Below are 21,840 nucleotides of genomic sequence, written 5' to 3'. Positions count from 1 at the left end.
GGCCAAGGTCTGCTAAGAAATGAGGATGTGAAGTTTGAGATAAACAAACTGTTCAATGCAGGCATCTTTACTCGAGCAAGCCACGTTCATTTACTTGTCACCCAAGCTGCACCTTGCTCATTAGACACATGGCAAGAACCTCAGCACATGCCTCAAGGCTATTTATTGTGACCTGCCAAGTGCAATTTCAGGGCTGAAAACAATCTCACCTGTCTCTTCAAGTGCTAATACTGCAGGAAAGCCTTTCTTGTGGTTCACACTTGTATTCTCTTTGTAATTTAATGCCACCAGACTTCAAATGTTTATTGTAGTCAGTAGTTATTTTCCCTCCTCGGTCTTTAACACATGCTAATGTTCACCATCACTTATCATCTGGGAGCTATTAATATTAAGTTTGTTTAATGTTTCCAAGCCAATCTCTGGAGTGTTTTAGCAACGTTAATAATTAATTAACAGGAGCATTTTAGAGGCCTGGAGCAGTTCAGGGCAGGCTCACAGTTTTGAGCCACAGTGTAAATGATCTGTTCACCATTACAGCTCCACCAATCCTTAAAATATGTTTTTAACTTTTTGGCGCTGTAACGGTGAGGACGGCAATATTTTTTTTTTTTTTTCATTAGCAAAGGCACAATTCTTGCTCCTCTCAAAACAAAAAGATCTTTCAATGCTGCATGGCAGTGGTGACAGACCTTGCCTGGATGATCACCAGTGGAATACCCTGGGTTCTCATTACTTCATCACACACAGAATAGGAGAAACAGCAAATTCCAGGACACTTCAAGCATTTCCATTTTGTGATTTAACTCCTTAGCCATGTTGTGTATGAAAACCACCACACGAACAAGGGATGGCATGTTTAACAGCACAGGTATGGCAAACAGTTTTGAGAACATCATTTGCTGTCACCTCTGGATGGATCAATTATTCTGAATTTATTTTGCTGACCATGGGTTCAGATGCTTGTTCTTGAAAAATTAAGAAATGAGAGTGTTTTGGATACAAACTGACCCATCAGGAACAATTTTGTGATATTCAGGCGCCTCAGAGGACCAAAAATGCTGAAGATGAGCATAGTTTCAGAGCAGTACAAAGTCCAAGCCTCATTTCCACAGCATGGGAGCTTTGATAGTGATCAGACCTCCTGAGCTGGGCTGCCTGCACAGGGACCACATGGAATCCATGTGGATGAGCCCAAGGAGAGGGGGAGAAACAGGTCGGAGGAGGAAAAAGAACTCTTCCCACAGGCAGACAGCAAACAAGGGGCAAAGCTGAGCTTTCAGTCTCTGTGTTCAGCTCAGGGCTGTGCCTTTGTTGCCAGACTTTGCTGCCTTTCCCACAGAACCACTCCTCCTTCAGCAAGGGAGGATTTACAGTGCCCACATCGATGCTTCCTCACAGTCAGGGAGAGCCAGGTGCTGCACAACCACTGACAAAGAACCCTCCAGGAACTTCTAAACTGCCCCACAAAGATCTGTGTGCTTGTACCTCCTTTAATTCAGGAAAAGGAGGAAGGAGAGGCATCCTGCTCCAAGTTATGCAGCAGGCAGAGCCAGAAATACAAGATTATTTGAAATATTCTTGAGTGCTTAGCCTAGAACTTTTATTTTTTAACTTCCTCTGGAATTCTTGTACACCAATGATGTGTACAAGAATTTTCCGCCTTTCCTTCACAGTTAAAAATCAAATAAAATGGCTGAGGTGGAGCAGTGAGGGAAGGTCTACAAGGTGTATTTGATCCACACCACTCCCGTGGCCAGATCCATCCTCCAAATTCTCGTGACACAATTACATCAGGTGGCTGTAAAGTGAAATGCAGTTCCTAAACCTCAGAAAAACAACTCATGCCCAGTAAAATTTATTTCAAGTGAGGAACCCCTCACTGCACAAGTACAGCAAGGTGCATTCCTAGGTTTGTGCAGGATGCTCCAGGTGCTCTACCAATGCAGCTGTCGCAGACATTTTTTCACAGAAATCCTTTCTTTCAGATTTCTGTGTCTTCTGGAAGGCAGAGGCCTCAGAAGAGAATGTAAACAATTATTATCAGCTGCTGTGAAATGCAACAGGGGCACCTTGATTGGCTCATGTTCCCATGTTTATAATTAATGGCCAATCACAAGAGCAAGCTAGGGACCGAGTCCCTGGACACAACTTTGTTATAGATTCCTTCTTTCTATTCTTAGCTTAGCAGCAGCTCTGCAACTGCTCTCTTTATTCTATTTAGTATAGTTATAACGTATTATATATGATATATCAATAAATCCAGCCTTCTAATCACAGAAAAAAGATTCTCGTCCGTCTCTCTCTCACCAGCAGCGACCCACTCAGGACGCTGTAATATGCAGCCACAGTGTCCATTTGCAAACCACTCACCACTGAAGGGCTCTGATCCTCAGCATCCTGCATATTTTCCCTCAGAAGAAGCAGGCGAGCAGACAGAGATACACTGGAAAAAAAAATTGGCTCCCTGGCACTGCTACAGTGCTTATCAGAGGTGCTCACATTCCAGTTGTTTGGAGAGCAAAAAGCAAGAGAAGCTTGGCTGTCCATCCACACTTCTGGCAGGAGACCTCGGTCTGTCTCTCATGGACTGGTGTCTGTCTGTCTGTCTGTCTGTCTGTCCGGGCCAGAAATGGGGCTGGGCAGCAGCCGCAGCAGCATGCTCGCTGTCTCCAAAGGTGGAGGAGCTGTGCCCTCTAGTGGGGTCTGGCTCAGCAGAGGAGCCTTCCAGGGCAGGCTGTCCCATCGCACACAAGGACGCACTGCCCTGGGCTCCGCAGGCCTCCGGGGCATTTGCACCAGCCGGGCCATGGCACTTCGTTTGGGCACCTCTCCCCACCACCTTCTTTTGTAAAAGCCCTTCACAGAGGCCTCTGAGATGTGACACCTGCTGGGGCAGAGCAGGAATGAAAATAACAGAGCGGCAGAAACTGGGAATGAAGCTTCTCTTAGCCCTGACAAAGCCATCCTTTCATTAGGCTTCAAAGCCTCCCAGCCTTTTCTTTAATACTAAAAATTAGATGCTGAGTTTAGGTGCATGATTCTACCAGAGCCTGTAGGTCCAAACCAGTGGGTAAAATCATTGCTGTGGGCAAGGATTCCTGCTGCAGCAACCCCATCTCAAGATATTCACACCCAGCTCTTCCAAAATCCTGAAACATCTTCCTACCCCCTTGCTGTACCAGGGTCACAGAGGACTGACTAATCCAAAGCCCTAAGGAAAAATAAAAAGGAATAAAAAGGCTTTAAGTCAGTTCCTTTGGGAAACAAGTTATAAGAAAGGGGTGCATGTTAGACTCCCATTAAACTTTTGGGAGCACATTAAACTGCTTCTGGACTGGAAAAACTGTATATATTTATGGGACCTGTGTTCAAATCCAGCTCTAGCCCCTGCAGAGCTGATGGGAAGGACCTGGGAATGTAAACTGTCCATGGCTTTTCATCACTGAAATGGGAAGTAATTGAACTGCAGTGCTTAGGCCTTGGAAGTCACAAGACACATTTTTAATTTCAAAACTAGGGTGATATTGTTTTTAAGCTTTCTTGCAGGACTTCTGCTTTTCACCCTGTTCCCTATAACAATTAGGAGTAGATTTTGCTAAGCCTGTTTCACTTCCAGATCTCTTACTTGAAGGAAAGACACTGACTATGACAAAAGGAATGACAGAAACACAGAATTATCATCAGCTGAAGCATTTTGCCAGACAAGTGTGCACATTTTCTCCCACAAACACATCCCCTTTGCAATCCCAAGCCTGGGATATCTGAGCCTGCCCCTGGCACGAGACCAAAGCCAGGTCTAATGTTCAGCAGCAGAAATTGCCATGTTATAAAAACCCAGAGAGCACAAATCCCATGTGTGCCATGACTCCTGCCACACCCTGCCCTCCCTGATCCTCAAAGCTTGGGGGGTTTTACCCCCATCTCCTTGGCAGCTGGGATGCTCTTGTGTGGTGTTTGTGAGGTCCCCAGGACGAGGTGAGAGATGAGGATCTGACTCCATGTTCTCAGAAGGCTGATTTATTATTATATTATATTATATTATATTATATTATATTATATTATATTATACTAAAACTATACTAAGGAAAGAGAAAGGATGCAGACAGAAGGCTTAGCAAGAATGATGATAAAAACTCATGCCCAGGACGAGGTGAGAGATGAGACTCCGACTCCATGTTCTCAGAAGGCTGATTTATTATTTTATGATACTACATTATATTAAAAGAAAATTACATGCTAAAACTGTACTAAACTACAGAAAAAGAATACAGACAGAGGGCTAGAAAAGAATGAGGAATTGAGAATTTGACTCCAAGTTCTCAGAAGGCTGATTTATTATTTTACTATATTAAAGAATGCTATACTAAAACTATTCTAAAGAAAGAGAAAGGATACAGACAGAGGGCTAGAAAATAATGAGGAATTGAGAATTTGACTCCATGTTCTTAGAAGGCTTATATTATATTATATTATATTATATTATATTATATTATATTATATTATATTATGCTATACTAAAACTATACTAAAGAAAGAGAAAGGATACAGACAGAAGGCTGGAAAAGAATGAGGAATTGAGAATTTGACTCCATGTTCTCAGAAGGCTGATATGACATGATATGATATGATATGATATATGTTATTATATTATATTAAAGAATGCTATACTAAAACTTTACTAAAGAAATATAAAGGATACATCAGAAGGCTTAACAAGAATGATGACAAAAACTCGTGACTGACTCCTCAGAGTTCAACACAGCTGATGATGATTGGCCATTAAGTAAAAACAATTCACACGTTTGGATAAACCATCTCCGGACCACATTCCGGAGCAGCAAGCGCAGGAGAAGCTGAATCTTCTCAGCTTCCCAGGAGAACATCCTGGGCAGAGAGGGTTTTCCAGAAAAGATCACGGTGACACTCCTGGACCCCGAGACATGGGGAAAGCCGCACCCACCCGTTCATCCGTCTGTCTGTCTGTCTGTCCGCCCGCCCATCCATCCCAGCGTGGGAAGGGGGGCTGGAAGGACCGAGGGAGGGATGGCCCCGGTGACAGCAGCCTGTCGCCGTCTCGCCTGGCTGCCAGAGCTTAGCCCCGGTGCCGGGTCTAAGGTTCGCCGCTCCGCGCTGCCTCTCTCACCTTCGGCACCCTCCCGGGGCCGGCGCTTTCGCTTCTGGCCGCTCCCGGCACGGAGGGGCTGCGACACACGGATGTTTGTCACTCTGTCACCCCTGGCACACGGAGCGGGCACAGCGAGCCCTCGGCAAGGTAAAGGCATCCTCCGCTCGGGAATTCCCCGCCGGGCAGGGAATCACCCACCCTCTCCAAGGTGCCTTTCCCAGGATGGGAAAGGAATCCTCCCGTCCTCTCGGGGCAGCCCCGGCGCGGTCCGCAGGGACTCCTGCCCAGGAGGAGAGGTTTGGGGAAGCTCTGTGCGCTACCCCCATCCTCCCAGAGCTCCCAGGGTCTCTGGGCAGTCCCGTTTATTGCAGCTTTGCTTCCCCTCGTGGTTAATGATCCTCGTTCCCTTCCCCTTCGCCTCGAGGGGGGCTGCTGCTTCTGGGAGATCAGCGCTGTGTAAATCTAATATTTTACACATTGTATCTTTGGAAATCTAATATTTACACATGGTGTCTTTGCAGTTGGGATTGCTGTATCTCCTGGCAGCCCTGGCTTAAGTGAATTTTCTGAGTGACCACCCTCTTATTAAAGCCAGAGTTTAAGCAGGTGGGAGGAGGATCCCAAAAGCAGAGGAGAGCTTTGAGCTGGATGCTAGAACTTAACTGGGGAGGTAGGTGCATGACCACTCTCTTGTGTGTGTTGAGGGGGAAAAGTTAAGTATCTAAATCTGAAAGAACCTGAAATACTGTGTCCAAAACGTGCAGGGTTAAACACTGCGGATTTACACTGTTAAGTGTTGAAGTCCTGTAATTTTTCTGAGGTGCTTAGTAACTTTTGTTCTGGTTCACCCTTGCACCCCTTTGCAGAAACTCAGAAAATGGCTTTAATGGTATCTGGGACCTAGAAAAGCTTATACAAGAGTTAGACATCATTACACTTAAACAACACTAATTTCTCAGGAAGTTAAACAGGGTTTTAAATAAGACTTCCCAGTGACTCCATCCCCAAAGGATGCCTTTGACTTTTCTTTTATTACCGCTTTCCTTTGGAAATAAAAGGCTTATCTCCTGACAACAAATACACCAGCCTCCCTCCAGCCCAGGTGAAAGATGCTGAACACAATTTCCTAGGTGCAGCAATGTTCAATCCTCTGCTGGGAAGTGAGAAATTATTGGTGTTGTGGCTGTTTGGGAACTCGCCTTCAGGACAAGTGTAGGATCAAGCAATCCTGCCCCTAATACTTGCTGCCAAACACAGCTGCCACAAAATATTTAGCTGTACCTGAAGACTAAATCCCCCAGCAGGGTTTTCACAGCTGATTGAAGATAAATTGGTTTGTTTTCTCTGACTGCAATGGATCTGAGCAGGTTGAGCTTTCCCTGCCCCTCAGTGTGGCCTCTTGGCACAAGGAGGGGACCTGCACCACCTCAGCTGCTGCTCCCCAAATTGATTACTGTAGATATCTGGATGCTTTCCCCACAGTCCCTCATCCAGGAAATGCAGGGTTTTAATCTGTACTCTCCTTTTCCAACAAAAAAAAAGAGGTCAAAGCCCCCACCATTTCCCCCTAAATCCTGTTTTCAATTGAATCAGAACAAAGCCACTTGTTTTGCTTCCTTCAGGTGGGAAGGGAGCCTCACCCTCTGCCTCCTAACACGGGGAAAAAATTGTTTCAAGCGAGCTTTGGCAAAACTCACTGCAGTAAATCTCAGGTGGGTTTTGTTCCAGCATCAACCCACCTTTCTAAGGGTGAACAGAGAGCAACAGAGGGAAATGATGAGAAACTGTGTTTAATACAGACAGCCTTGGGTAGTTTTTAAACAGCTTCCTGTTTCGTTAGAGAGTTTTATGGCTAATCACTGACAATAACTGCCCAGAATGGATGGCAATCTTGTTTCCAGCCTCCAAAGAGGCCAATGTATGTAATCAATACCTTAAGGAGCACAATCATGCTGTGCCACAGGGCTTATCTTCTTCCTGCTTGAAAAATATGACTAACTACCTGTTCTGCACAAACTAAAATCCTGCTCTTCATCACAGGGCTGCATGAGCTGGGAGAGATGATGTTGCTTGTGTTTTTTGAGGGGATTAAAGCCTGTCTCACCCAGCAGAAAAACTGCTTGGATCTAAAGACCCAGACCTGGGTTCAGCCAGGGAACGCTCTTAATGACAAGCCTTAATGAAGAATCAAAGGTCTGGAGCCTGCCAGATTGCAGGGGGAGGACAGGCACAATAAAGGAGGCACGTGGGATGAGCAGCTCGCAGGAACAAGGGGCTTTTGTCAGCGGAGGGAGCTGCAGGGAGGGAATTGCTGGGAGCTGCAGGAAGGGACTCGCAGGAGCTGCAGAGAGCAGGGAGCAGAAAATTGCAGGAGCTGCAGGGAGGGAATTGCAGAAGCTGCAGGGAGCTGCAGGAAGGCAACTGCAGGAACTCCACTGCTGCTGTAGGTGTCTTTGAAAAGGTCCTTCTTGCTTCCACAGCCAAATCCCCGAGGCCCAGGTAGAAATTGCACCAATTCTTCATCACAAGTCTTGCAGATCCCTGCTGTCTGCCCCACCAGGGTTTTATTCCAGGTGGAGGGAATGCTCCCCACTCCAGCAGAGCTCAGCCTGGCGTGCTGCTCAGCCCAGCACCCCGTGCACTTCCCTCTGTCCTTTACAAGCGTCCACATGGGCTGAGTGTTTGTGGAGGAGGAGCTCTGTGAGGAGGAACCAGGGCAGAGCAGGGCAAAGTGTGCTCTGCTGCCGTGCTCGGGCACGTCCCACCCAGCAGTGGCACCTCCCTGGCCCAGGGCTGGGAGCAGGGGACACCCGTGTCACCCGGGAGGGCTCCCACCGACCAAGGCTCTGCAGCAGCTCTCTTCAGTCAGGTTTGAGGCCATCCCCGTTGCTGGGTCCGTGTTTCCTGCCATCCCAGGGCACGGCAGGGCGGTGTGTCACACTCTGGGGTGGCATGGGGGGTGGCACTCCAGGGGCTTGGCTGGTCTGGGGGTCTTCAGCATTTGCCACCTTCTTTGTGTGCAGGGCTGCTCACTCCTGAGGCCCTCCTGATGGAACTCCTAAGCAGGATAATAAATGTGGGATATCAGCCTAAGGACTGCGGGGAAGGAGGTGTCCTGGAGAGCAGGGCACAGCCAGAAGGGATTTCCCTCTGCTGGGAAATTCCTCCAGCTCCTTCCTAAAGGAGATGCAGAAATCTCCTTGCCCACACCCAAGGAGGCCTCTGGCATCATGTTTCCTCCTGAACATCTCCACCTTCTGGTCGTAGCTGGCAGTGGCAGATGCTTTGATGCATTAAATCTGCGTCTTACGATGTTATTAACGATTTTGATTTTATTCCAGCCTGTTTCAGCATTTCCAGTCAGGAGCTGCTGGAGGAGGCCGAGCCCATCCTGGGATCGCTCCTGGCGGGCGCCCCTTGAGCAGAGCTGGTTTCCTTGCAGGACATGGCACAGCCAGTGACACCGGAGGGGCCCCGAGCCTCCCACATGTACAAGGTGGTGCTGCTGGGCAGCATGTCCGTGGGCAAGTCCAGCCTGGCCTACAGATACGTGAGGAACGACTTCAGGGAGCTGCTGCCCACCGTGGGATGTGAGTGAGGGGCTCCATGGCTCTGGATAAGACACCAAGCCTGGTGCACTTCCCTGCAGGGGGGTGGGATGCAGGGGAGCTGCTTGCTCCATCCTGCAGCAGCACAGGCCCACTTTGGTGCAGGTTTGCCCAAAAGCCAGATCCTCATGGTGTTCACAGGGGTCCCAGGACGAGGGGACAGATGAGAATGTTGACTCCACGCTTCAGAAGGCTGATTTATTATTTTATGATATATACTATATTAAAAGAAAATTATATACTAAAATAACAGAAAAAAGGATTTCATCAGAAGGCCAGCAAGGAAAGGAATGGAATGATAACAAAATCTTGTGACTGACCAGAGAGTCCAAGCCAGCTGACTGTGATTGCCCTTTAATTAGAAACAACCACATGAGACCAATCACAGATGCACCTGTTGCATTTCACAGCAGCAGATAGCCATTGCTTACATTTTTTTCTGAGGCCTCTCAGCTTCTCAGGAGAAAAAAAAAATCCTGGCAAAGGGATTTTTCAGAAAATATCATGGCTACGCTCCCCCTTCACGCCTCTGCATTTCCAGGCCACACAAGCAAAGCCACATCCACATCACACAGCTCTGGCTTTGTGCTGCTTTTCAGAGGCAGGTGAGCAGCAGAATAAAAAATGAGTAAACTGTGCAGCCCATCTGCTCTTTGCATGCTGTGCTGCCTTCCCAGCTATTCAGGCACCCCAGGAGAGCCTCTTAGAAAGGTTTGCATTGAAGATCACCTGGTTTCAATTCCTACAGCACCCAGACTTTATATGTATTTATTTTACGAGATGCACCTGGGTTTTGCCTTAAGCAGGTACAGAGGCTGTGATCCCCCCTGCAGCTGGTGGAGCAGAGCAAAGTGGAGTTTCTCCTCTTGTCCCTCTGCTCGTGGACCAGCCATCTGCTCCCTGAGGGCTCCCCTCCAGTGGGAGCCCTTTCCATGGATATTCCCATTCCCAGCTCTGACCCACCAGCAAAGTGGAGCTGTCTCTCTGTCTGGGGGCATTCTGCAAAGCTCAGAGTTACCCAACATCAAACCTGGGGTCACCCACCCAAATCTGCTGCCAGGAAGGGCCACCTCAGCCCAGTGCCATGGCCACAAGAAGTGGATTCTGTGCTTTAGAACGTCATTAATGACCTCAGGATGGGTTTGGCCTCAGGGCAGGGGATCTGAGCTCCCCGCTCCTGCTCCAAGTGAACACACACCCCCTGGATCTTGCCTGCAGGCTCCTTCTTCACACAGATCCTGGAGCTGGACGAGGCCACTGTCAAGTTTGAGATCTGGGACACGGCGGGCCAGGAGAAGTACCAGAGTGTCTGTCACCTCTACTACAGGGATGCCCACGCTGCCCTCATCGTTTATGACATTGCCAACAAGGTAAGGCCCCTGGCAGGATCCTGCCACCATGGTTTCTAGTGCCATGAATCCCATCCAAGGGTGATTTATCCCTCAATGTGTTTGAGGGCTGGTGACCTGTTTCCCTGAGAGGGGCAATCAGAACCTCCCCACCCTCACTGGTTTGGTGTGAGACAAAGGGATTAAATCAAAACCTGATCACTGGGGGGTTCTGTCTCCATCTCTCCAGGAAACATTCAGCAGAGCAAAGCTGTGGCTGGAGGAGCTGGAGAAGAAATTCCTGCCTGATGAAATCGTGGTTGCTCTGGTGGGCAACAAGACAGACCTTGCTGCTGAGAGAGAGGTCACCACTGAGGTGAGTTGTCACAGACACATTTTATGAAAAATCATTTCTTTGGGATTTTTTCCTCCTGAGAAGCTGAGAGGCCTCAGGAACAAAATGCAAACATTGATTACCTGCTGCTGTGGAATGCAACAGGTGCATCTGTGATTGGTCTCATGTGGTTGTTTCTAATTAATGGCCAATAGCAGCCCAGCTGTCCGGACTGTCTCAGTCAGTCACAAGCTTTTGTTATCATTCTTTTTCTATTCTTAGCTGGCCTTCTGATGAAATCCTTTCTTCTATTCTTTTAGTATAGTTTTAATGTAATATATATCATAAAATAATAAATCAGCCTTTTGAAACATGGAGTCAGATCCTCGTCTCTTCCCTCATCCTGAGACCCCTGCGAACACCACAGTGAGTGCCTGGGGTTCCCTCACCACCTCTCACAGAAATCACTGGGATACATCCGGGGAAAATTTCCATGGAAATCCAAGCATTTAAGAGGTTTTCAGACACCCCTGAAGTGCCTGTCCGTGAAACCCACCACAAAACTGAACAAGCAGCCCCAGAGGGGACAGGGGAATAACTCTGCTCATTTCTCTTAGGAGGGGGAAGACTTTGCACGGACAAAAGGCCTCCTGTTCATGGAGACATCTGCAAAATCCAACCACCAGGTGAACGATGTCTTCATGGCCGTAGGTGAGTTGTGGGATGGTTCTAGGTGAGGGCAGAGGCAGGTGAACCCTGAAAGGCTCAGCCCCTTCATTGTCACTGAGATGTTCCAGCCAGCCAGCCACCCCTTAAGGCAGAAGGATGGACACATCCATCCTGAGATATCCCAGTGTCAGGATGGTTTTCAGGCCTTCTCCCAGCGCCACAATTTTATTTTGCATTGGTATCCAGTCTGGGAGTGCAATGCTGTTCCTGCAGGATGGTGCCCTGGGGTGGGACACGGGGTGGCCGTGGCATCCCAACCTCTGGCAGGAGAAAAGAGGGGAAAAGGGAGCCCCCTTTTTTGCCTTGTGTTTCCTCCTAGTCCAAGAGCTCCTGAGGAGGGAGAAAGAGAAGGGACCCAGGCCATCCCCACATGGGAGCCCCACCGTGGACCTGAGGATGAGCGGGACGAGGACGACGTGCTGCAGGAGCTGAGGATGTGACACTGCACCCAGCCCACCTCCATAGGGGCACAGACAGAGCTCAGAGCTCTGGGACAGCTCACAGGGGGGCTCAGAGCTGCAGGGACAGCTCAGCCTGGCCATCCTCCCTCTGAAATCCCACCCAGAGCTCACCCTGGCCTGGTACAAGGGGCCTCTTCAACCCTTTAGCTCCATCCTTAGCCGGGACATAAAGCACAGGGGTTTCCTCCACCAATCTCCCGTTTGCAGATTAAAGCATAACCTGCCAGGAGCACTGCCACCAACCCTGAGTGGTGACATCCCCCCACCCCTGGCTGTCACCTCCTCCATCTCCCCTTCCCTCTGGAAAGGGAGGGTTTAATTCCCCAGAGCAAAGATCCCGGTGGTTTTACACCCAGGCTGCAAATAAAGAGAATTCTGCCCTAAAGGTGTGTATTCCTTTCCCCTCCTGTCCTGCAGGTCAGCCTGTAGGGAACCACAGGAAGCCTGGGGGTGGCAGGGACCAGGGCCAGTGCTCTCCTCACCCCACCCACCCATTGCAGGGCTCACAGCCCATCCTTGGGGGCAATCACTGAGCCAGAATGGGGCCAAACCCAACGTGTGGCGTCACAGTGCCTTGCTGTGCCTTGCCTTTACACTGTGGGCACTCCCCTCGGCTGGAAGAGGAACACAACCCACCTGTGCCCACTGCAGAGGCAGCAGCACCCACCCTGCCTGCGGGGCAGTGATCCCTGAGGTTTTGGGGCACAGCAGTGGGGTGGACAGAGCATCACATCATCCCTGGGAGTTTCTGACCCCACAGAAATGAGGTGGCTGTTTCTGTCCCCAGCTCAGGGAAACGAAGGTGTTGGGGAGCTGGCACAGCAAGGGAATACCCCTGGGAAAGGGGGGAGCCTCTGTGATTATTTTTGGGGTGTTTCTTGGGATGTTCAAGGATAACCATGAGAGGGAAGGGCTGTCACACCGCCAGGGCGGGCAGGAACCCACGGTGCCCATGCGGATTTGGGGTGAGGTTAGGAACAGAGAGGCTGGCACACGGCACTGAGAGAGCAGGGATTTTATTGCCAGCCGGGCTCAGGGGCTCGGCTCCAGCCGGGCAGGAGCAGCGCAGCCCCGCAGAGCAGCCCCGGGCCCGCCCAGCGCCCGCCGCCGCCCGAAGCGCCCCACGGGCCGGATCCCGCGGCCCGTGTACCACGAGGGATCGATGTCCGGGGCTGCGGGGAAAGCCGAGAGACCCTCAGGGGGCTGGGTGGCATGGAAGGGGCGTTGCGCCCACCACTGAGGGGATGGGAGCAGCAGGGAAGGGGGATGAGGAGCATACAGTGGCAGCAGCTCCTCACCCCCCAAATGGAGCTGAGCCGGGGGGATGCAGAGGGATGGGTCCCTTACTCATGTTCTCCTTACTCCTGATCTCCGCGGAGCGCTCCAGGACGCGGCCGTGCGTGGCGGGCAGGCTCAGGCAGAGCAGCAGCAGCCACAGGAGGCAGGCGGCGCCCAGCTTCATCCCCGGCCTCATCCCCAGCACGCTGTGACCTGGCTGTGGAGGCTCCTGAGCCCTGCTGAAGGCTCCGATGTCACTGCAGGAGAGAAGGGATTGGCTGTGGATCAGCAGCAAAGGGCTCGGTGGGACAGCAGCAGAACAAACCCAGGGGTTTTGCTGGGGCTCTGGGGAAAATAGCACCTCCGAACATGAGCTGCACAAACCTCACGGCCATGGAAATGGGTTTTGGTCCTAGTCTGGTGCCTTAAGTCAGGCCTGATCTTCTCAGGGACTAAAGCTGTGGGAGCCCAGAGCCCAAGGGATGGGGACCAGCACCAAAATCCAGCTGTGGCTGCAGAGCCATGGATGGATGGATGGATGGATGGATGGATGGATGGATGGATGGATGGATGGATGGATGGATGGATGGATGGATGGATGGATGGATGGATGGATGGATGGAGACCACCTCTGCCCCCTGGGCACCCAGCCCTGCCCGCGGCTGCTGCAGTGACAGCCTGGGGACAATCCCCCTGTACCACCCTTCAGGGCACCGAGGCGCTGAGCAGGGCGGGCTGGGCGAGGGGCTGGGTCTCTGCAGCCGCCCAAAACGGGGAGCAGGGCAGGGCAGCCAAGAGGAGGCGCCGGGCGAGGCAGGACACGGGGAGGCTTCGGGGCCGCTCCATTTCCAGCCACTTTTGCAAGGAAAAGTTCGCAGAGCTCTGAGCAGGAGACACTTGCGCTTCAGGGAGCTCAGCTTTGCTGCGGGCACCAACTTGTGAACCTCCCCATCCCCGCCAGCCGGCTGGACAGACGGAGAGGCAAAGCAGACAGACAGACGGAGAGGCAAAGAAGGCTCGGCAATCACCGAGAGCATCACGGCAGGCAGAGGGAAGGAGAAAAGCGTCGCTGCCGATCGCACTTACCGGGGCGGGGAGGGCGAGCAGAGGTGTCCGCTCCGTGCCGCTGAGCCGGGGCCGGCGCTCTGAGCCGGGGTCCCCCCGCTCGCTGCTTTTATGGCCGGGCTGCTGCTGATGTCAGAGGCGAACCCCGAGCCGGGGCATCTCCCCTCCCTCCCTCCCTGCCTCCCTCGCCGCTGTCCCCTCTCATCGAATCAGCACCGGGATGTCGGTGAGTCAGGAGGGAGCAGCGCTTCAGCTGGCTCAGGGAGGTGGATTGGGGATTTGTCAATGCCCGACCTCCCCGCGCGGTTATTCGGGACAAGGGGAAGTTTTCTACTCCCGGGGTCGGTGTGTGCTGCTGCCCTGAACGCCGGAGGGAACAGTGCAATTCCACCGCGGGATTCACACCGGTACCACCACCCCTTCCCCTCCATTCCCCCCAAAAAATTTTCTTTAGGGAAAGCAGAACACTAAATACAGACACCAGGGGAAGGCGCTGGCAGGAACGGGCTTGTTCCCTAAATCCCCACCTTCCCTGCCCCCCACTCCCATTTTAAACGGATTTTAAGGATTTCTGATGTTTATGCTGCTGGATGTGACGCTGGAGGAGCCAGCGTGAGGGTGTGTCCAAGCAGACAGAATGGGACATCCCAAAGCAGGGACATCTCTGTGCTGGCAGGACTGTGCAGGCACTGTCACCAGCGGGGAAAGGGCTCTGTCATCTCACCCTTATGGGGTGGCTTTGCCCCGGGCAGAGCTCCAAATGGGGCAGTGCCAGCTCCCCTGCCTGAGCACAGCCCGTGCTGGGCACAGCTGGCACACAGGGCACTGCCACGGATGTGCAGCAAAGCAGGGACAGGGCTGCAGAGAGTGGAACCTGCCCCAGCCTGGGCTCCAGCCAGGGCAATCCCCACCCTGGGCTCTGCAGGCCTCTCTCCACCCCAGGGCTGCTGGTATTTAATACAGGTTTAAGGCTTTAATACAGGTTTAAAGCTTTAATACTAGTTTAAAGCAGCCCCTTGATGCTGCGGGCTTGTGCTTCTTGTGGCTTCAGCTGCTCAGGGTTTCTATGCAAGTTGGAGCCTTTATTTGAAAGCCAGCCCCTCCTCAGCACCAGCCTGGGTGTCCCCTTTGCCCACCCTTGGCTTCAGTGATGCTGGTCCAGCTCCTGCCTGCTCCACCTGGCCAGCCTTGAAGCAAGGAGTGCACAGGATGGGTAAAGAAATGGATGGAGCTGCTGGAACAACTCCAGAAGAGGCCATGGAGATGCTCTGAGGGCTGGCAGAGCTGGGGGTGCTCACCTGAAGGAGAGAAAGCTCTGGGGAGACCTTAGAGCCCTTTTCCTGTGCCTAAAGGGGCTCCAGGAGAGCTGGAGAGGGACCTGGGACACGGGATGGATGGACAGGACACAGGGAATGGCTCCCACTGCCAGAGGGCAGGGATGGATGGGATATAGGGAATTAGGAATTCTTCCCTGTGAGGGTGGGGAGACCCTCAGAAAGTTGTGACTGCTCCTGGATCCCTGGAATTGTCCAAGGCCAGGCTGGACAGAGCTTGGAAAAACCTGGAAGGCATACCTGGCTTTGGCAGGGGGTGTGAGATGGGTTTTGAGGTTCCTTCCAAGCCCACCCATTCTGGGGTTCTATGGGAAGGGAAAGGAGCCTTTGTTCGAGTGCACATAAAAAACAGACACTGGGAGACGGGTGGGTGGTTCTGGACACAGAATTGGCTTTATTGCATGATTTAGTGAACGTTTATTATCATCTCTACACAGGCAAACGGGTCAGGAAACCAGCAAAGAACAAGGTGAGTGGCTACTGAGCGATGCCTTGGTGGGCACTGCTGAGGTTCCCTGTGGGGATCCCTGCACAGGGTCAGGTGTGGAAGGACTGGAGCCAGGGCTGGAACCAGACAAGCAGGAGATGGGGCTGGGGTGAGGGCTGAGCCCTGATGCCACAAGGGTGGGTGCAAACCCTTTGGTGGAGCTCCCTTTTCCCAGCCCAGGAGCTGCCATCCCAGCACAGCCCAGGCTGGATGCAGTGAAGCTGCAGTGCCTGGGAGCTTCTGCCACAGAGAGGGTTTGCACTTACCCTGTTGAGCTTCAGGCCACAAGGATTTCATTTTAAATTAAGAAACTGGATTTGTTTCCAGCTGGGAAGCCCAGACTGTGGACTTACAATACTCTCTGGGATGACCACAGGATAATTTCCTAGGCAGTTAGCAGCCTCTACTGTTAGCAAAGCCAAACAAATTTGTTACTTGCATGAGAACTCACCCTACTGCTCCTAACTAAAGTGGTTTTAGCTCAGATGCTCAGGCATTGCCTAAAATGATACAGCCTGGGTGGGCATGGAGGGGAAACTCAGCATTGGTCTGACATCCCTGCTCCAGCTGTGAGTGATCCTCCCCACTTTGCCCACTGGGGAGGGAGGGAAGGAAGAGAGTTTGGGCTGTACACGGCAGGGACAGAACAAAAAAACCTCTTCCAAAGTGACCTGCCAGGGAAAGCATCCCTCTGCCCATCCTGGAATGGGGCTGGTGCTGATCCACTGGGATCAGTGCAGAGCTGAATATTGGAGGCAAGCAAATGTCCTGGGGGAGCTGGGGGAGGCTGACACCAAGAGCCCAGGGCTGCTACAGCCCCCAAAGGGCAGCGCAGCCCTGCCCAAGGATGGGGTGGCCCCAAGAGGCCCCACAGTGCCATCTCTGGGTGTTTGCATGGCTTGAGGCAAAGAGCAAAAAGCTCACTGGGAGGGGACCAGCACTGCTCTCATCCTGCTTTGCTGCTCAGGGCAGGGAAACAAAGGACATGGCAGGGAACTGGGACCAGCATCAGGGTGTGAATCCCAGTACTGGGATGCCTGGATCCCTCTGCTAGCTGGGGTACCTGAATCCCTCTTCTACCTGGGGCATCCCAAGGGCATTCCATGCTCACTGTCAGCTCCTGTCCCTGCTAACAGCAGCCTGGAGAGAGCAGGGACAGGCACTGACAGCTTCTGCCAAGGGAGGGCTGTGTCCCTGCCCTGTCCCCGTGCTAGATGTCCCTGCCCTGTCCCTGTCCCAAATGTCACACTGACACCCAGCTGCCCCCCAAGGAGGTCACTCCTGCTCTGCACCTCTCTGATCCCCTTGGCTGCCCCAGCACCAAAGAGCTGCCCCAGCCCAAGGTCCCATTCCAGCATCCTCCCACAAGAACCCCTGGCCACATATCTGCACCCCAGTGCTCTGCTCCTCCTCCCATGGCCTCTGGCTTCCTTTCTGTCCAGGGTTTCAGGGAGAGAGGGGCTCAGGACTCAGGAGGAGGAAGAGTTGCAGGGAAGGCTGTGAGAGGCTTGGCTTTGCTGAGGTCTCGTACCCTCACTGAAATGCGGCAGCAGGGAGGTCCCCTCTCCTCAGGACAGATGGGTCATCACAGGCTTCTGCGGGGCACAAGAAGGAGAAACCTCAGTGTCCACGCCACCCTGAGCCAGCCCAGCATCCCCTTGTCCCTTTCTAGGAGTGAGGAGTCCCTGTCCCACCCCACAGACCATGCAGGGAGCAGGAATTCATTGATGTTCATCCTCTCTGGGGCTGTGACACCCCCGAGCTCAGGGGTGCTGCCCGGGCGTTCCTGCCCTCAGCAGGCAGCAGGGAGGGAGCTGAGGGCTCCATCAGCCTGAGGAGAACCTGGGGGAGGACATTCCCAGGGGAATCCAGGCCAGCAGCCCTGCCCTGCACTGGTCCTTACCGCAAAGAGCCGCTCCACCCTCCTGTTCTTGCCGTTGGGGTTCCGCTGCGTCAGCGAGCCGCGGTACGCGGAGTTGCGGTCAAAGGAGTCGTCAAAACCTGCAGGGACAGGGGAGAGGTGGCCAGCAGCTCCTCACCCACCCCACCAGAGCTTTCAGCCACCACCAAGTCACTTGGGATGGACCAATCCCCCTCTGGCTGCGGGTTTGGGGGCATCTCAGCACTTCTCTCTCTGGAATGGGAGTGATTTGGTAAGGAGGAGACAGAGCTGCTGCTGCTCAGCTCTCCGGTGTTGCAGACATCTTGTATGAAAAATCCTTTCTTCAGGATTTTATCTCCTGAGGAGCTTCAAGAACAAAATGTAAGCATTGGTTATCTGCTGCTGTGGAATGCAACAGGTGGATCTGTGATTGGTCTATGTTAGATGTTTGTAATTAATGGCCAATCACAGCCCAGCTGGCTCAGACACAGAGCCAGAGCCACAAACCTTTGTTATCATTCTTTGCTATTCTATTCTTAGCTAGCCTTCTGAGAAAATCCTTTTCTTCTATTCTTTTAGTATAGTTTTAATGAAATATATGTCATCAAATAATAAATCAAGCCTTCTGAAACATGGAGTCAGATCCTTGTCTCTTCCCTCATCCTGGGACTCCTGTGAACACGGTCACACTCCAGAGCTCTGTGTGAGCTGGGCCAGCCTTTCCACACTCTGCTCTGGTGGTGCAACAAAACCCCAGCCTGGGAGAAGCTCTCAGCTCGCCCTGCCCCAGCCTTGAGACTCTCTTGCCCTGTTCATTCATCTCATCTCCTCTTCATCTCTTGAGACTCTCTTGGCCTGTTCATTCATCTCCTCTTCCACCAGCTGCACCTTTACCTGCCTGCCCTTTGCAGGAAGGAGAGCAGATGATTCCTGAGGAGGATGAGGACAAGGGACCTTTCCACCAGCCATCACTGGGAACAGCACTGTTAATTGTCTGTGTGAATGGGGGAAATGCTGCTCTGCCTCTGCAATAAATGATCCTTCCCCCCTTCCCTCCCTTCATCTCCCATTATCTGGAAGGAGAGCCACTCTTTCTGCCTTTAAGCTTGTGAGGAGAGATAAGGGAGAAATAGAAAAGTTATTTCCTAATGGGTCTCGCTGATGTTGGTCAGAATGAAGCGTTTCCAGTGACTGTCCCCCACCACACCAGCTGCTGGGCCAAGTTTCAGGTCACCATCCACTCTGAAGCTCTCCCAAGCTGCTCTCTGTCCATAGCTGGGCCCTGGAGGGATTCTTGTCCCCAGCAGTGGCTGAGCCAGGTGGGCAGCAGGGTCAACATCCACAGAGTCATGGAATGGTTTGGGTTGAAAGGAACCTAAATCCCCTCTTGTCCCACCCCCTGCCATGGGCAGGGACACCTTCCACTGTCCCAGGTTGCTCCAAGCCCCGTCCAGCCTGGCCTGGAGCACTTCCAGAGGTGGGGCACGCCATCCAGGGAAGGATACCTTCCCCAAGGTGGCCAAGCAAGGGAGGAATTGCTGTCAGAAGAGAGGATGGGCTGAGGTGAGGCTTTGAGACCCAACAGCCCAGGAGATGAAGGCACACAGGTGTCTCCCTGGACCGAGGGGTGGCTGCAGACAATTCCTGGTTCTTGGAGCACTCAGCCACCTCAGCCTGACCTCTGCTCTGCCCTCACTGCCCATGAGCACAGGGAAGGGGACTCCACTGCAGACACACAGCGCAGGGAGGATGCAGAGGAGGAGAAAGAGGGAGCAGCACCCCCAAAATCCAGCCCAGCCCCCCAGAGTGCCCATCTCCCAGGGGCAGGGCCCTGCTCCTTACTGGTGATTTCCAGGGGGCTGTTGAACTTCCTCCTGAACCTCTGCAGCCCGGGCATTGCCTGCAAGAGAAGGCGAGCAGCCTGCTGTGGGCAAGGGCTGGGAGGGCAGGGGTCTCCATGAGGCCACTGCTCTCTCTGATGGCAGCCCCCTGGCTGTGCCCAGGCTGTGCCACAGCCTGTGACTGACACACACTCACTTTAATGTCATCCAGAGACTCCCCAGGGCTGCTGCTGGCAGGAGCAGGAGAATGGAGACAGGCAGCCTGTGGACAGAGGGAGGCAGAGGTGTCTCTGGGGCTGCAGGAGGAGGAGGCAGACACCTCAGAGCACCAGGCAGCACGGGGAGGGCTGGGGAGGGCTCAGTGAGCTACACAGCCCTCCCCAGCACCCTGGGGAGCAGGTACATCACAGCCACCCCCCTCCATGCTCACCAGCACACTCGACTTTGCCTTCTTTGCCTTCTCCACAGGCTTCACTGTCAGCCCTGCAGCGGACAGGGCCGCGATTCGGGATTCGATATCCGATATCTGTAGGAGGAGCAGAAAAGGCACACAGGTGGTGGTTGGAGGAGCCATCAGTGGCTCTGTCTGCCACCTTTGGCTGGCCAAAGCATCTGCCAGGGTCAGGCCCTCACCTCACTCTCTGCCTGCTGCACCTGGGCAGCTGCTGAGGCCACTTTGTCCTCCAGCTCCGACAGCTCCGAGTCAGTGGTGCCGCTGTGCTGAGCCCCCTCCTCAAGCTCCTTCAGGGTCTTCTCAAGCTGGTAGGTCTTTCCAGCAGCCAGGTACACCTGAAATGCAGCAAAAGGAAAAACTACATTGAAGAATTAACCTTCTTGGAGCTCTCCTCTCATGCTGTGGCTGCAGCCCTGCGTGCAGCAGCTCCTGCCGCTCTTTTTTGACTGCCTTGCTGCCTTGCAGCACAGACAGCGCCAGTCAGCTCTGACACTGCTTTTCTTCTTATTTCATCCCTTCCCTGGGCTTCTGGAGAGCAATTACCAACAGTGTGAAGCGGTGAGAGGCTCAGGAAGGACCAAAACTCAGTGACCTGCTGGAGAAGCAGCAGCCAGCACTTTGTGCTGTGTGCTCAGAAGGAAAGCAGGTACCAGCTGCAAACCAGCTCAGGCTGCTGTGTCCTGTGAGGAGGAGGAAAACTGACTCTCCCAAACCTGCTCAGTCTGTTTGAAGGGTGTCTGTGTTGCTGGGAGCAGGGTCAGAGCAGGGCAGCCTTTGCTGCCTAGAGAAGAAGGCTAAAAGGATCTATCCCAATAAAACCTCTGGTTCTATCCCAATAAAACCTCTGGTTTTACTGCCACTTGTCCCCTCCCAGGTTACTCCAAGGACACAGGTCCAAGCAAGGCAGCTCAGAAAGCATTATCACATCAGTATGCAGCCCCATCAGATAATCAGATGTTCTGCTGACTGATCCCAGGATCTCAGCACTGCCATGGCAATTTCTGCTCCTCCAGCCCTCTCAGCTTTCCCTGCGCTGGGCATTGTGCAAAGCTCCCTCTGTATACACTGAACTGCAGAGCCCATTCACCCAAATCACAGCACCACACTCCCAGGGGTCCCAGTGCAAATCCCAAGGCCAAGCACCACCCAACCTGAGCCACAGGGATTGAGAGATGAGTCACAGAGCGTGTCCCCAAAACCCTGATCCCCATTGCAGGGCATTCCCTGCAGCAAAACCCAATCACCCAGATGGAGATCCAGCTCTTCTCTGAACTGTTTCTTTGGAGCTTGGTACAGGGCATTGTGGATGCACAACATTTCCACAGGGAACAAATTCCTATGGGTTTATGGTGGCTAAAGAAGCTGTCAGTGCTCCAGGGTCACACTTGCAGGGGGATTGGGCTCTGGCTGTGGATTTGTCACCTGCCCCAGTCCATCAGCACCAGGCACAAGCAGCCTTAGTGAATAGGGGGTGATGCAGCAACCATCTAAAAGCAGCTTTCATGACCCCCTTGATGAAACACACACAGTGCTGGGGAGGAGCTGAAGGGAATGAGGGAATGGGACACGAGTTTTGCTGGAGCAGGTTTTCTTTTGCTGAGATCCAGCAAAGCCATGCTAGAGCAGGGTGGGGACCAGGAACCAAGGGAGGGAAAGCCACAAGACAGAGCACCTTCTTTTGCTGCTGTACCATAAGTCCAGACTTTTTAATCCCTCTTCTGACCATCCTTTCAATGCTGACCTACCCCCTAACAAGGAGTTCCAGGGTGGGTGATTCCTTTGTGTTCCCACCCTGTCACAGACATGTTGTATGAAAAATCCTTTCCTTAGGATTTTTTTTTCTCCTGAGAAGCTGAGAGGCCTCAGGAACAAAATGTAAACAGTGATTGTCTGCTGCTGTGGAATGCAACAGGT

At 52.6% G+C, this 21,840-nt stretch overlaps 3 protein-coding genes across 5 annotated transcripts in view; 1 reads left to right on the top strand and 2 right to left on the bottom strand.

Moving 5' to 3' along the window:
- Positions 1-5,654: 5,654 nt before the first annotated feature.
- Positions 5,655-11,868, top strand: RAB17 (RAB17, member RAS oncogene family). 2 transcript variants are annotated; one of them, XM_059476155.1, is made up of 6 exons: positions 5,655-5,795; positions 8,568-8,715; positions 9,952-10,103; positions 10,312-10,437; positions 11,013-11,106; positions 11,444-11,868. In XM_059476155.1, exons 2-6 carry the CDS (start codon positions 8,571-8,573, stop codon positions 11,554-11,556), a joined length of 630 nt encoding a protein of 209 aa, XP_059332138.1. In that variant the 5' UTR covers positions 5,655-5,795; positions 8,568-8,570; the 3' UTR covers positions 11,557-11,868. The 2 variants fall into 2 exon arrangements, with proteins under 2 accessions (XP_059332138.1, XP_059332139.1); XM_059476156.1 differs by lacking the exon at positions 5,655-5,795 and adding an exon at positions 7,918-7,994.
- A 749-nt stretch (positions 11,869-12,617) lies between these two features.
- On the bottom strand, positions 12,618-13,047 carry PRLH (prolactin releasing hormone). The gene is made up of 2 exons (XM_059475902.1): positions 12,933-13,047; positions 12,618-12,757 (listed from the first exon to the last, which is right to left on the bottom strand). Exons 1-2 carry the CDS (start codon positions 13,045-13,047, stop codon positions 12,618-12,620), a joined length of 255 nt encoding a protein of 84 aa, XP_059331885.1.
- A 2,620-nt stretch (positions 13,048-15,667) lies between these two features.
- MLPH (melanophilin) overlaps positions 15,668-21,840 on the bottom strand; it is a 28,016-nt gene continuing 21,843 nt past the window's right edge. For both annotated transcript variants that reach the window (XM_059475818.1, XM_059475820.1), the window contains 6 exons: positions 20,106-20,261; positions 19,903-19,998; positions 19,669-19,734; positions 19,474-19,531; positions 17,653-17,750; positions 15,668-17,344 (listed from right to left, as the gene is read on the bottom strand). In XM_059475818.1, the coding sequence (XP_059331801.1) occupies positions 17,318-17,344; positions 17,653-17,750; positions 19,474-19,531; positions 19,669-19,734; positions 19,903-19,998; positions 20,106-20,261 (501 nt within the window). In that variant the 3' untranslated portion in view covers positions 15,668-17,317. The remainder of the gene's footprint in view (positions 17,345-17,652; positions 17,751-19,473; positions 19,532-19,668; positions 19,735-19,902; positions 19,999-20,105; positions 20,262-21,840) is intronic.

The sequence above is a fragment of the Ammospiza nelsoni genome, chromosome 7, assembly GCF_027579445.1.
Source record: "Ammospiza nelsoni isolate bAmmNel1 chromosome 7, bAmmNel1.pri, whole genome shotgun sequence".
NCBI lineage: Eukaryota > Metazoa > Chordata > Aves > Passeriformes > Passerellidae > Ammospiza > Ammospiza nelsoni.
The sequence above is the reverse complement of the archived record's forward strand: the minus strand, read 5'-3'. Positions and strand labels throughout refer to the sequence as shown.

Bases quoted from the DNA above. Each gene is read 5' to 3' on its own strand.
- RAB17 (XM_059476155.1), top strand. From the start codon at position 8,571: ATGGCACAGCCAGTGACACCGGAGGGGCCCCGAGCCTCCCACATGTAC. The intron at 10,438-11,012 runs GTGAGTTGTCAC...CATTTCTCTTAG, and splicing joins AGAGAGAGGTCACCACTGAG to GAGGGGGAAGACTTTGCACG. The intron at 11,107-11,443 runs GTGAGTTGTGGG...GTTTCCTCCTAG, and splicing joins CGATGTCTTCATGGCCGTAG to TCCAAGAGCTCCTGAGGAGG.
- PRLH (XM_059475902.1), bottom strand. From the start codon at position 13,047: ATGAAGCTGGGCGCCGCCTGCCTCCTGTGGCTGCTGCTGCTCTGCCTG. The intron at 12,758-12,932 runs GTAAGGGACCCA...CTTTCCCCGCAG, and splicing joins CAGGAGTAAGGAGAACATGA to CCCCGGACATCGATCCCTCG.